The sequence below is a fragment of the Littorina saxatilis genome, linkage group LG10 (genome assembly GCF_037325665.1).
Source record: "Littorina saxatilis isolate snail1 linkage group LG10, US_GU_Lsax_2.0, whole genome shotgun sequence".
Lineage (NCBI taxonomy): Eukaryota > Metazoa > Mollusca > Gastropoda > Littorinimorpha > Littorinidae > Littorina > Littorina saxatilis.
The window spans coordinates 18518237-18533276 of record NC_090254.1 but is presented as its reverse complement, the minus strand read 5'-3'; the positions used below and the strand labels follow the sequence as shown (position 1 = coordinate 18533276).

The window sequence follows — 15040 nt, the reverse complement described above, 5'->3', positions numbered from 1 at the left end:
CCATGCAAGATTGTTTCTCTCTCAGTAAGCGCACCTCTCCCTTTTGTACCGTCTCAGTCTCACTTTGTATTGTCTCACCCTCACTTTGTACTGTCTCGAGATCGTCTCGAGAATGACAAGTGACCTGTCAGGCGAGGAGACAGGTTGACAGAAGAAAAGGGGGAGGAGCAGAAGTAGTCTCGGGAAGCCTCCTTCTTACTTTGCCATCTCGGCTTGTCGAGTGAAAAGCAGATCAGCTGTTTTCACTGTTACAAATGTCTGTATGAAGGAGGTTGAGTGTGTATGGTCGACACAGTTTTGGGTCATGTTTTGTGCATATGTTTTCTGGTGATAAGCTCACTGTGTCTTATCGCTCTCATCAGAATTAGTCTCAGTGGAGTACACCGCAAAGTCTGATGTAGGATTTTGTTTTCCTGTGGTGGTGATGACGAAAAGAGTTGTTGCCTTGTGTTGCTAAAGAAAGGGTAAGTGTTTCGTTGCCTTACGTGTATTTGCATTTTCAGTTGGCATATTATATCTGCTTCTTTTGTGTTTTCCAATAATTGAATCTTGATTTATGTGTAGATGATTTGGGCCTGTATGTGCATTTTCTGTATAACAATGTGTTAAACATGTTGCATTGTTGATGACGATTCAGGGGCATTCCTCCTTTCAGAAAAAGAGAGGTTAAGTAACGTGTGGAAGAGAAATGTTTTTTTGGGGGGTTAAATTGCTATAATGGTATATCCTTTCCGTGTAGACCACCTTGAAAATCAACATAGATCCGTCCAGGGAGAGCATGCTAGCATCCTTCCACTTAGATATATACCCAAAATCCACTGTCTTGCTGCTTTGTGGGATATTATTGTTTTCTGAATTGTGTGGTAACTCAGTGACAACCATGTCAATATCTGCAAATTCAATTCAGCAAAACATTTCCACTATGCTGGGAAAGATGTCTAGCTATTGATTTTGGTTATGACTGACTAGTCAGATTTTACGTCCTCTTAGGACCAATTGGTCTATCTTGTGACAGGTAGAGTTCTTCTTCTTCTTGTCGTTCGCTGTTAGATCGTCAGTCCGGACTGCAGGGCGAAACGTGCTGTCGACAGGTAGAGTTAATATGCTATGTATTTTGGGTATGTGTGGATGTTCTCATGCAGGTAAAAGCCTGGACTCTTCTATGGTGACTTACAAGAAGATGAAAAGAACTTAATCAAAACTTGACATAAACTATTATACTTAAACTTGACAGAAGAAATATACTTACACTTGACAGAAGAAATATACTTAAACTTGACAGAAGAAATATACTTAAACTTGACAGAAGAAATATACTTAAACTTGACAGAAGAAATATACTTAAACTTGACAGAAGAAATATACTTAAACTTGACAGAAAAAATATACTTAAACTTGACAGAAGAAAATATACTTAAACTTGACAGAAGAAATATACTTAAACTTGACAAAAACAATTATACTTAAACTTGACAGAAGAAATATACTTAAACTTGACAGAAGAAATATACTTAAACTTGACTTAAACTTGACAGAAGAAATATACTTAAACTTGACAGAAGAAATATACTTAAACTTGACAGAAGAAAGTATGTAGGAGAAAGTATCCTTAAACTTGCTAGAGGGGTGTATACTTTAAGCTTAACAGCAGAAAAAGTAAACTTGACAGAAGAAGGTATTCTTAAACCTGAAAAAAAAGTATATTAAACATTGATTTGTTTGCTCTTTAGAGGATGTAGGCTTATACAATGATTATTGCTATTGATACTTTTGATAATCAGAAAAGTAAGATCGTAAGTTTTCTGAAACGATGGGTGTAACATTGTGTCGACATGCACACCGCTTTCTGTCATGCAAAAGGTTGAAACGATGTCGTGTTGTTTCAGTAAACTGCTACCTCGATTTCTCGGTCGGCATTTACAATGAACACGTGTTGATTGTTATGGTAGTTTATGTCTTGCGTAAAAAACAAAACACAACATTCCAAGGTCAGATTTACAAGAAAACAGAAACAAGGACTTGGCTGTCAATTATTAATGAGTACTGCATTTTAATCTCGAGGAGTACTATATTGACCTTTGCTACATCTGTCATTCATCTGTTGTTGTTGTTGTTGTTGTTGTTGTTGTTGTTGTTGTTGTTGTTGTTGTTGTTGTTGTTGTTGTTGTTGTTGTTGTTATGTTCGAAGGTAACGCCATTATTGCAATGTTGACAGCTACCATAAACAGTCTGATAGATAGACCTCTCTTTTTACCACTTGTGATTTTTTTTTTTGCAAATTGATTTAATTTTATTCAGTGGTTTGTGTGGTGAACTAGGTTAACGGTGTGAGAAAACAATGGTACTATTCAGTGAGTGCAAGGACACATACATACTTTTCGCAAGCAGCAAACACACACACACACAGACGCACACACACACGCACACACACACACACACACACACACACACACACACACACACACAGCAAAAACTACTATTACTACTACAATAACAACAACTACTACTACTACTACTACTACTACTAATACTAATACAACAACAACAACAACCTATATATGGAGCTTGATATTCAGGTTGGCTTTCTCCAGAATTACCAACAATACGTGTATTGTTATTTACATTTGGTGAAAACGCGGGACAGCCAGAACAAGGGAACGGCGGGGGGAATGGGGGTATAGTTGGACGACGAGGAGGAGGGGTGTGTTGTTGCGGCCGATGTTATTCCATACATTGGTACCCCAAAGCTCTCCGTTCCCCTTTAAGACGCAAACAAATCCCGAGAAAAAGCAGGTCTTAGAAAGAATGGAGTCTTAAAATCAATCAATCAATATGAGGCTTATGTCGCGCGTATTCCGTGGGTACAGTTCTAAGCGCAGGGATTTGTTTTTTTTTTAATGTAATTTATATCGCGCACATATTCAAGGCGCAGGGATTTATTTATGCCGTGTGAGATGGAAATTTTTTTACACAATACATCACGCATTCACATCGACAAGCAGATCGCAGCCATTTCGGCGCATATCCTACTTTTCACGGCCTATTATTCCAAGTCACACGGGTATTTTGGTGGACATTTTTTATCTATGCCTATACAATTTTGCCAGGAAAGACCCTTTTGTCAATCGTGGGATCTTTAACGTGCACACCCCAATGTAGTGTACACGAAGGGACCCAGGGTCGAACTCGCAACCACTCGCTTTCGAGCGCAAGTGCGTTACCACTCGGCCACCCAGTCCTCTTTTGGATGTAGATATACAGACGTTATGGGCAGGAAATCTGATAAAGTGAGGCCTTAACTTGACGGAAGCCTGAAATCTTGTGTGTATGTTCGTGTGTGTACTCTGTATATTATAAACACCCATTGTGTTTCTGTGTGTGTGTGTGTGTGTCAGTTTCTGCGCGCGCGCGCGTGTGTGTGTGTGTGTGTGTGTGTGTGTGTTTGTTTTCTTCTGTTCTATCCTGTCCTGTTCTTTACCTTCGGCTGAACTTATCAGCAACGAACTACTTCTAAGCACTTAAATACCGCTGCAATAAAGACAAACGAGCCTGCCCTTAAATTACAGTATAGGTAACTTATGAGAAGAGAGCACCGCGGGAATTATGCAAGAACAACACCAATTTGTCTTGCACGCTCTTAGCCAAGGGAGGTAACAAGGGCACAAGGAAGGACACATCCTAAAATAGCAATCATAGGGACAGGTTTACAACCCTCTTGTCACTCTGTCATGCCAAAGGCGACCGTTTTGGAGAAAGATAGCGAGAGAGACACATTCAGGCAAACCGAAAAGGAGGAAGAGTGAAGAACGGAAGAAAAGTAAGCTTAGAAAAACAAAGGATTCAAGAAAGGCAAGCCGGAGTGGACAACCGGAAAACAAAGAAAGATGAGTAGGCTAGAGAGAACAAGGAAAGTGAAGGAGAAACAAGTCGCTTAAGGCGAAATAACAACATTAAGTCAAGCTGTCGAACTCACAGAATGAAACTGAACGCATTGCATTTTTTCCGCAAGACCGTACACTCGTAGCATCGTCTGTCCACCGCTCGTGGCAAAGGCAGTGAAATTAACAATCCAGAAAAGCGCGGTAGCGGTTGCGCTGAGGAAGATAGCACGCTTTTCTATATCTCTATTCTTTTTAACTTTCTGAACGTGTTTTTAATCCAAACATATCATATCTATATGTTTTTGGAATTAGGAACGGACAAGGAATAAGATGTTTTAAAGCCATATGTACTCGATGACTATACACGCTAATTGCTTTACCAACAGCTGGAGACAGACTAAATTAAGTTTCCTGCAAAATATTGTGGTCTAGGACCCCTTAAATGTTGAGATATTTGATTTTTCATTTTGATCTGGATCGTCCTATTTATAGATTTGGCAACACATGTAACGTTGACGCAAGGGAGAGAACACCGCGGCTTTGTTGACATCCTCACTTTTTCAGAGGCTAGAACAAGCTGTAATGCGTAGAGGCTTCATTCCGAGTCACAGTGAATATTAAAAGTAATGGTCGAAGTTAGCAGATCATGAAAAATGCGAGCTTTTAATACCTTTTTCATGACCGCAAACTGAGACCATTATTTTTAATAATCACTGAGACGAGGTGTGTAACCTCTTTATTCCTCCTTTCTTCAGTTATTCAAAGAAAAGAGGATTTTTTTGCGAAAGTTTGATCGAATCCTATTCTCTCAACCAGTCAACCTGCGCAGGCGATCGATTAATGCGCGGTTGTATAGTTCCGTGCAAATCATTCCATTCTGTTAACACTTCTTGTCAGTTTTCCTATTTTGGGCTAAAATCAAGTACACAGATATGCTGTTATTCTGCTGTGGCGGCAAAGGCAGATATTGTGTGTTCTGTATATGTTTTGGTATCGGTTACGATAATGTTCTTTCGTCAAATGGGACTAGCAGACGAACTTTTGCACCCGTGTTCCAACGTTAAAAACTGTATGAAGTTAAGTTTTCTGGGGAAAATAGTGTATGAAACCGCTTTATGTTGTTTAAATTGATGAGATGTGTGCATTTGGTTGCGTGTGATCTGTTTATTAAATGAAATATTGTTAAACTGACCGTCGGATTGCAGTCTGTTGTCGAAGAAACTGAGTGAAAAGAAGGGGAACTACTCTTGTCGCTAGACAAAGTATGAGTTACTTGCCTTGGGAAATTGCTCAGTGATGCACGTCTGATCTAGATTCAGAAAACAACCGAACTCATGGATTTTATATGGAGATTCATGTGTTCAGGCCTGTAGTTGTTAATTTAAATGCGGTATGTTTGTATTGTTTGCTCCAGAGATGTATACTTCGTACATTAGAGCGTTCGGAACTTTTCAGTCGCAAAAAGTAGTACCGAAACAGAACAGCTTCTCAACCCATTGCACTATCGAGGATTCAGGCTGTTGCTGGGTCGTTATTTGTTTGGTTGCTGGGTCATTATCGAAAAATAACTACCCCTACAAGTTTACAGAGGTAAAGAAGCAGAGGGGGGAATAAATACATTTATTATGGTCCGCGCATGGTGACGTATCGTCATTATATGGTCTTATGGTGCGTTTGACATCGATTGTGGGCAAACTACACTTTGTAAACACGGGAGTGCGTTAGTATGCCTTTAAAATCGATTTCGGAAATTTTATTTTAATCATAATTTTTATAGTTTTAATTTTCAGAGCTTGTTTTTAATCCGAATATAACATATGTATATGTTTTTGGCATCAGAACATGATGAAAAATACGATAAACGTAGTTTTGGGTTGTTTTATAAAGAAAATAATTTTGATTACAATTTTCAGATTTTTAATGACCAAAGTCATTAATTAATTTTTAAGCCTCCAAGCTGAAATGCAATACCAAAGTCCGGCCTTCGTCGAAGATTGTTTGGTCAAAATTTCAATCAATTTTATTGAAATATTAGGGTGTGACATTTCCGCCTCAACTTTTACAAAAAGCCGGATATGATGTCATCAAAGACATTTATCGAAAAACTGAAAAAAACGTCTGGGGATATCATACCCAGGAACTCTCATGAAAAATTTCATAAAGATCGGTCCAGTAGTTTACTCTGAATCGCTCTACACACACACACACACACACACACACACACACACACACACACACACACATACACCACGACCCTCGTCTCGATTCCCCCTCTATGTTCAAACATTTAGTCAAAACTTGACTAAATGTAAAAAGCAACAGAGAAAAAAAAGAGCAGAGGAAAATCCGAAACAAAGAGAGAAAAAATACAAAATGAAACAAATTTTTTTGTTAAAAAAAGATTAAAAAAATGAAAATAAAATAATAAATAAATTAAAAACTATTTACAAATAAATTTAACATAAAACTAATGATAACGAAACAGACAAGCACAAACGAAGAACACCTGAAGAAAAACGAAAATAACATAATGAAGGAGCTAAGCTGCCTGTGGAGCATTCTAGCTTTGTTCGATTGTTCATTTGAACAGTTGATCGTGAAAGACAGCTTTTGTAGAGACATTGAAAGGACGTCCATGAAAGCAAAACAAGAGTGAGAAAGACCAAAGAGTGACACACAAGTTATGTGAAGAATACGACGAACCGTCAAAGATGGGCACTCTGTCACTTTTTGAAGTTCACTACTGGTTTACATTCACCAATGAAGACCGGATCAGTTCATGTAATGCAGTGCAAACAAATTAACGTGTCTTTGATCCGGAACAGTTCAGTTCAAGTAGGTTCTTCCTTTCGTGTCGCATGGGCAGGTGGGTGCGTTTGAAAACAATTACGTTGTTTTTAATAGGGTCAGAGTAAATACGTGAAATGTCATTTGCATGTCATCAAAGCAAAAACATTGAAAAGTTAGCATACATGCGTTGCGCGAAACTATTTTTTATTTCTGTGTGTTTGTGTGTGTGTGTGTGTGTGTGTGTGTGTGTGTGTGTGTGTGTGTGTGTGTATGTGTGAGTGTGTGTGTGTGTGTGTGTGTCTCTCTGTTTCTGTCTGTCTGTCTGTCTCTCTCTCTCTGTCTCTCTCTGTCTGTCTGTCTGTCTGTCTCTCTCTCTCTCTCTCTCTCTCTCTCTCTCTCTCTCTCTCTCTCTCTCTCTCTCTCTCTCTCTCTCTCTCTCTCTCTCTCTCTCTCTCGCTGTCTCCCTCTCTTTCTCATGTGTCGATCAGAAAATGGTCCGAGATTATTATGTTTTTATTTATTCGGACATGTACTCCTTTCGCTGATATAAGAAAAGGGTATAGCCTCTCCGTGGTAAGGGCAGAAAGAGAGAGGGAAAGCGAAAGGGGTGGGGGGGGGGGGTGTGGGGGTAGGTGGGAGGGAGCGTGGTGAGGACGGGGGGCGGGGGGGGGGGGGTCAAACACTGAACAGTGTATCGTATGATCAGCACATCATTAGAATATGATTATACACCACACTACGACCCCACGCGTGGCCCAACCCGTTTTTTCACTTTTGTTCAATTTTCTGCAGGCTAGTTAAGTTTTGTTACGCCGATAATGATATGGATGTGTAACTCACTAACTGCACCTGTCATGTCCCGGCGTTCGAGCAGAAAATATGTAGGCTGACATAGCCTACCTGTGAAGAATTCTTTTCTAGGGTTATCATAACCTATTTCACGGTGTGTTATGTATTTGATGTGGGTTTTCTGTGTGTATGTTTGCAAGTCCCGCCGGTTGCGGAAAAGTTGTCGTGTGTGTGTGTGTGTGAGTGGTGTGTGTGTGTGTGTGTGTGTGTGTGTGTGTGTGCGTGCGTGTGAGTGTGTGAGTATGTATGTGTGTGCATGCATGCGTGCGTTCGTGTATGTGTGTGTGTAAGTGTGTGTGTGTGTCTCTCTTTCTCTCTCCGTCCCTCCTCTCTCTCTCTCTCTCTCTCTCTCTCTCTCTCTCTCTCTCTCTCTCTCTCTCTCTCTCCGTCCCTCCCCATCTCTCTTTCTCCGTCCCTCCTTCTCTCTCTCTCTCTCTCTCTCTCTCTCTCTCTCTCCGTCCCTCCTTCTCTCTCTCTCTCTCTTCTCTCTCTCTCTCTCTCTCTAACTGTCGTATGTCTATCCGTCCGTCTGCCTGTCTACTTCAGTACTAGTCTGTACGTCATCCAGCTCATGTTTATGTGGGCCGGGAGGGAAGCGGGAAGTGGGGGGTGGGCGTCTGTACGTCGCCGCTCCAGTTTTGTTAAAATCCTCCTTTACAAATGTTGAGAAAACACACCACCACCAACGCAACATCTTATCCATATGTCACTGTCTCTTGTCTTTTCCGTCTCAAACTGTGAAGCTTGTTTGTCGTTGAAAAAAACCCATTTTCATGCAATTCGTTTTACCGCCCTATTTGTCACCTCAGTAGGCCTAACCCTCGTAAATGGTTTTAAATCAGTCTCCCGGTGCGACGCGACCAGACTGAACGGCGTCAATCACTCTTAGCATCGTCAAGGGTGTGTGTGTGTGTGTGTGTGTGTGGGGGTATTGCCAGTGTGGGTGTGTGTATACGTGTATACGTTTGTGCGAGGAAAAAAATCCCTACGCTTAGAACTGTACCCACGGAATACGCGTGATATAAGCCTCATATTGATTGATTGATTGATTGATAGTTAAGCAAACTCGCATAAGCTGATATTTGAAAGAGAACTTCTGTTCGTGACTTAATGCAAGTGTGTTTTGAAATTTCTTCGCTGACTCCGTTATCGGTTTATTCCTTCACGGTAAGGACAAACCAGCAGATCATCTCACCGTCACGATTTAAAATCACCCACAGGGGCGGGGATGTAGGCTCAGTCGGTAGGGCGCTGGATTTGTATCCAGTTGGCTGCTGTCAGCGTGAATTCGCCCCCACGTTCGGCGAGACGGATTTATTTCTCAGAGTCAACTTTGTGTGCAGACTCTCCTCGGTGTCCGAACACTATGGAAAGCCCCCGTGTGTACACGCAAGCACAAGACCAAGTGCGCACGAAAAAGATCCTGTAATCCATGTCAGTCAGAGTTCGGTGGGTTATAGAAACACGAAAATACCCAGCATGCTTCCTCCAAAAGCGGCATATGGCTGCCTAAATGGCGGGGTAAAAACGGTCATACACGCATTATGTTTAAGCCGAGGGAGTTTCAGCCCATGAACGAACAAACACCCACAGAGATGATTCAGCCAACATTCCTTCCGGCCATTCGAAAGTTAAAAGGGAAAAAATGATTTGTGAATAGCTCGGTGTAAGCCTACTTGTAAAGGTTGACACAGGCTTTTAAAATGACAGAATTCAATTGACCTGACGCGTCTATTTCAGTCGGCAGTCCGCCCATGTCGGTTTGCACTTAAAAAAGGTACACAATGCGGCCGTCCAAAGGATATACACACACTCACTGACACACATACACACACCACGCACGCACACACTCACTCACACACACACACACACACGCCGCGCGCGCGCCGCACACACTGACTCACACACTCACACTCAGTGACGCGCGCGCAGGCTGACGCACACACGCGCGCGCGCACGCACACACACTGACCGGCGCGCGCGCACTGACACACACACTGTGACACACCCACACACTAACACTAACACTGACACACATACACACACACACACACACACGGGTGCCAAGCCGGTGGATAAGATGCCGGTGTGACGTTTTCATCTTTCGCCGGCCGTGTTGATATTTCGCTTCTCGGCCTCGTTGATCTAGTATAAACTCTACACTGAACAAAAAAACACCCTTCGATAGTACTGATGAGCGACCTTGTGTACCTTACATTCATGGGGCCAAATTTGTCCAACCAATTTGTTTTATTTAACTTAGAAATTTGATTCATCCTAAAATGTTTTCCTTCTTATACTCAAGGGACGTAACCACTCAGTACACATTTTCGAAGAATTCGATTTTTGGGGTGAAATCTATTAAATTTTACCACCAATTTTCTTCACATGCAAGAAACTGACATGCTTTTCGTCCATAAATAATTTCACTTCTTAATTTTACCAGGAAACAACATTTCAGTCTTGAGTATATGTCGAGGGCGAAATATGTACACAGGCGAAAGATGAAATCGTGACACCGGCCTCCCGTAAGCGGAAGGTTGAGTGTTCAAATCCAGGTCAGTCGCGACCGGTGTGTTAAGGATGGAGATTTTTCCGATCACCCAAGTTACCTTATGTACAGACCTGCTTTTGTGCTTGACCGCCCCAAGGCCCCTACCTCCCCCCCCCCCCCCCCCCCTCCTCCCTCACACAAACCCCTCACTGTCCCCCCGGTATGCATGGAACAGATCCGACTTTATCCAGGGGGTGGGGGTTGTCGAGATCGAGCAGGTTTTAATTACTTGAATATCGAATATGACACTGGTTGATACGTCATGCAAATTAGATATAATAAGGACTTACAACGTGTGCCTGTACTCGGTCCTCTCTCTCGTCTCTCACCGCAACTCGCACTGACTTTATGCAGACAACACACAAGGAAAGGAGTGCCACACAATCTATGACTAATCATTGTCTGGGAAAAGCACTACATGTTTGTGGTGAAAGCGTTGAACTTTTGAATTTTGTTTAATCTTCGTTACGATGTAATCGGAACAGATTCTCAGGTGGGTTTTTTTTATCATTCCTGACAAACTTTCTCTCTCTTGCTTTAGCGGGCACCTGTGTCGTCTGCTAACCAATCACATAGGCGGACACAAGGCTTGCAGACGTTTCAGGCAAGATGGCGGCTGGACAAAAGTTTGGCTACGAGCAGACTTTGGTAAGTTGATTTTTCATGCAAACGCACCATAATTTTCCCTTTTCGATGTTTGGCAGAATGTAGACATTCTGCCTTGTTAATCAGCAGGTTTTGATTGATTACGTTTCTCTACTATTTTCCATTTACGACGGGTACTGATGCCTCAGTTCTGTTCGTCTGAGTCTCTGACATTAGCTGACTGCTATAAAGCTTGCAGTGCCCCTGTGTGGACTATATAAGACGGTGGGAAATTGTTAGCGATGAGTATAAGTTTCTCTAGTTAAAGATTTTCTGAATTCCGTGTGATTTTGTCCTGCTCGTGAGAGAAAAAGAAGAACTATAATGACATTTCTTCTTCATTTTCTCATACACCGGGTATGAAGTTAAAATGTGCACGATCTACATACATGTATGTTCCTGTTGTCTTTGAGTGATTAAATATTACCTCAGACCCCTTATCTTCCTGTAACAGTATCTCTCTGTTTCTCCTTCTCTTTCCCCCCTCTTGTGTGTCTGTGTCCTTTTATTCTTTTAATTGTGTTATGCACAAAATGATTGAGATTTTTTTCTGTTGCAGCTGTATGGGCAATACAGACGTGAGCTGGGAACATTTGCCAAGTACCAAGCAAAGCGATTAAAGAAAGACACTGTTAATAAACCTCCCCCAAAGCTACGGAAAGAAACAAAGCTATGGATGTACTTAGGTAAGATTTAAATTATGAAAAAAAGGTTTAATGTTAGAAATTATAATATATTTGAAGCTAGTATGAAAGATTTTGATTGGTAGTATTAATGTCACTTCAAAGAATTTGAGTCATTCTGACACTGAGTGACAAAGTTGTGGTTCAGTGGTCGCACATAATTCAATAATTGTTTTGAATGGTCAATGAATGACCCGAGAGAAAGACAGAAGCTTGGCAGGGAGGGGGGAGAGAGCACAGAACTTGGTTGTGGCTCACAGGCACACACACACACACACACACACACACCACACACACACACACACACACACACACACACACACACACACACACACACACACACACACACACACACACACATATATATATAACAGAACAAACACCACACAGTAAACTATGCAATTCCCTGAAAACAAAATGTGGCTGCTGAGTTTATAATAGAAAAACAAATAAATGCAGCACAAGCACAGTTAGTATGTACTGTGGAACCCGGTTGGCTTAGTGGTAAGGCGTCCGCCCCGTGATCGGGAGGTCGTGGGTTCGAACCCCGGCCGAGTCATACCTTAGACTTTAAAATTGGCAATCTAGTGGCTGCTCCGCCTGGCGTCTGGCATTATGGGGTTAGTGCTAGGACTGGTTGGTCCGGTGTCAGAATAATGTGACTGGGTGAGACATGAAGCCTGTGCTGCGACTTCTGTCTTGTGTGTGGCGCACGTTATATGTCAAAGCAGCACCGCCCTGATATGGCCCTTCGTGGTCGGCTGGGCGTTAAGCAAACAAACAAACAAACAAAAAAAAGCAACCAGTTTTGGTGAGTTCTTCATCAAATTTTCGTCACACAATAATTGCTGACTTCATCAGGATGGTTAGCATAAGTTAAGAATGATGGCACGTGATGTATCATATGTACAGTGTATTGACAAGGGTAAGAAAAATCAAGACAAAATGTAAGAAAAATCGCTTTAAAGTTTTCTGCTTTTTTCAGATCGCCTGGCAGCAATCAGAGACACGATATTCCACAAGGTCGGAGAGGACTGGATCTTTCTGACTATCCTGGGCGTTCTCATGGCCTTTCTCAGCTTTGCCATGGACTTCATCATAGAAAAGTGTCAAGAAGGTCAGTGTTGTCTGTTGATCATAGTATTGGCGTTTACCGGTAATTACCGGTATTATACTGGTTGAAATGAGAAAATACAGGAACAAAATTGGCTACCCGTATGACCTACCGGTTAATTTTTTTAAACTACCGGGGTTTTTTGCTGGTAAAACAACAAATCTAGTACTCTGAGTTGGACTCTTACTGGTTCCAATGACCAGCCTACCGTTTTTTTTCTCTGGATTGTTTGCATCATAAAAGTGTGCGTACCAGTTTGGAAAAATACGAGCGCCATCATCACTGGATCAGCAATCTTGTGTCACCTTATACGTACAATGGAACCTCCCTATGAAGACCTCAACTTAAAGGTCCTTGTCTACATTTTTATACCGAAATCGCCATTTGACCATTAAAATGCAGAGTCTATTATCTACAAATATCAACAATACACCCCCTTTCGATCAGGAAAGACGAAGCCAGTGTAGCCGTTTGAAAATTCATTGTAGTATTCCAGCGTAGTACTCATAGTAGGATATCCTTATTTGGAAAATGCCAAGCGCAAAACTCCTCTCAAATCCCGTGCATTTCGTGCGTTTAAAAAAAAGCGTGGACAGCGCTCCAGTGTCAAACTGTTGCTGCACTTTTTTGGGTGTGGCTATAAGCATAGTGACATGAATTTGATTGGTCAGTATTGGAAGCGTGAGTCACGCTACCCAAAAATAAAATCTTTTTTTACATATTTTCTTTTTTCTATAACTTTTTTCCCCATGGTTCATTCATCATCAGACATAACTTTTTAGCGAAATCTAACCATAAGATTATTGAAAAAAAAGCAAAAATGTAGACGACCACCTTTAACACTTTCGCGACGGGACACTGATAAATCAGTACCAGCGCTGACACGCCCATGGACGGGAAGCGCATTTTTCAGTACCAGCCATAGAGGGTACACGACTCGTGATTGCTTCCCGGTTTTTGAAGCTTGCAAATAAATTGAGTTGTTTCCCTTGATACACTTGGCGTCCCCTTCTGCCATTTGCAAATCCGCCTGATTTGTGTGCGTTTTTGAGGAAAAAAAATGAATCAAAGGCGAGCCTTGTCTCGGGAGGAGATTCTCCGGATGTTGGACCTAGAGGATCCCGTAGAGCATGATTCGGACGTATCGTTTTCGCCTCACGAAAGCGATACAAGCAGTGAAAGTGAGGAAGAAACAGTCCCGTTGTTGCTAGTACGAGTCGGCAAACTACACGTGGTTGGCGGTGATACTGCTAGACGAACATGTATCTCGGAATCGTGCAGGAGCTATGGGGGCGTGGCAGCACTGATAACAATGGATGGCTGGAGCCTTCAAATCCTTTTGGAATTGTTCATAGGTGTACAGTTGGTACTTTGTTGTGAAAATGTGACTTATATTCAATATGGATTACCTAGACATCATTTGGTGAGTGTTACAGTTTTGTTTCATTTGAGTCAGGATGCTGTGAGTGAATGCGTGATTTGCTTGTTTTTATATTTAGTCAAGTTTTGACTAAATATTTTAACATCGAGGGGGAATCGAAACGAGGGTCGTGGTGTATGTGCGTGTGTCTGTCTGTCTGTCTGTCTGTGTGTGTGTGTAGAGCGATTCAGACTAAACTACTGGACCGATCTTTATGAAATTTGACATGAGAGTTCCTGGGTATGAAATCCCCATACGTTTTTTTCATTTTTTTGATAAATGTCTTTGATGACGTCATATCCGGCTTTTCGTGAAAGTTGAGGCGGCACTGTCACGCCCTCATTTTTCAACCAAATTGGTTGAAATTTTGGTCAAGTAATCTTCGACGAAGCCCGGACTTCGGTATTGCATTTCAGCTTGGTGGCTTAAAAATTAATTTATGACTTTGGTCATTAAAAATCGGAAAATTGTAAAAAAAAATAAAAATTTATAAAACGATCCAAATTTACGTTTATCTTATTCTCCATCATTTGCTGATTCCAAAAACATATAAATATGTTATATTCGGATTAAAAACAAGCTCTGAAAATTAAATACATAAAAATTATTATCAAAATTAAATTGTCGAAATCAATTTAAAAACACTTTCATCTTATTCCTTGTCGGTTCCTGATTCCAAAAACATATAGATATGATATGTTTGGATTAAAAACACGCTCAGAAAGTTAAAACAAAGAGAGGTACAGAAAAGCGTGCTATCCTTCTTAGCGCAACTACTACCCCGCTCTTCTTGTCAATTTCACTGCCTTTGCCATGAGCGGTGGACTGACGATGCTACGAGTATACGGTCTTGCTGAAAAATGGCATTGCGTTCAGTTTCATTCTGTGAGTTCGACAGCTACTTGACTAAATATTGTATTTTCGCCTTACGCGACTTGTTTTCTTTGTACTGTCTCCTTATTTCTGTGTACAATGTTAACAATATTTCAGCTAATTCATAGGTTTTACACCTTGTTTGGTTATAACATTATTTATAATACTTTCTGTTAAAAAATAACTTTTACAAAAAGCAGTAGAAAATAAAACACACAAAAAAACGTTAAA

At 41.2% G+C, this 15040-nt stretch overlaps 1 protein-coding gene across 1 annotated transcript in view; it reads left to right on the top strand.

The window, feature by feature from the left end:
• The first annotated feature begins 221 nt into the window (after positions 1–221).
• LOC138978330 (chloride channel protein 2-like) overlaps positions 222–15040 on the top strand; it is a 72391-nt gene continuing 57572 nt past the window's right edge. Inside the window, exons 1-4 of the mRNA XM_070351042.1 lie at positions 222–464; positions 10616–10722; positions 11279–11405; positions 12388–12519. Of these exons, the coding sequence (XP_070207143.1) occupies positions 10684–10722; positions 11279–11405; positions 12388–12519 (298 nt within the window). The 5' untranslated portion in view covers positions 222–464; positions 10616–10683. The remainder of the gene's footprint in view (positions 465–10615; positions 10723–11278; positions 11406–12387; positions 12520–15040) is intronic.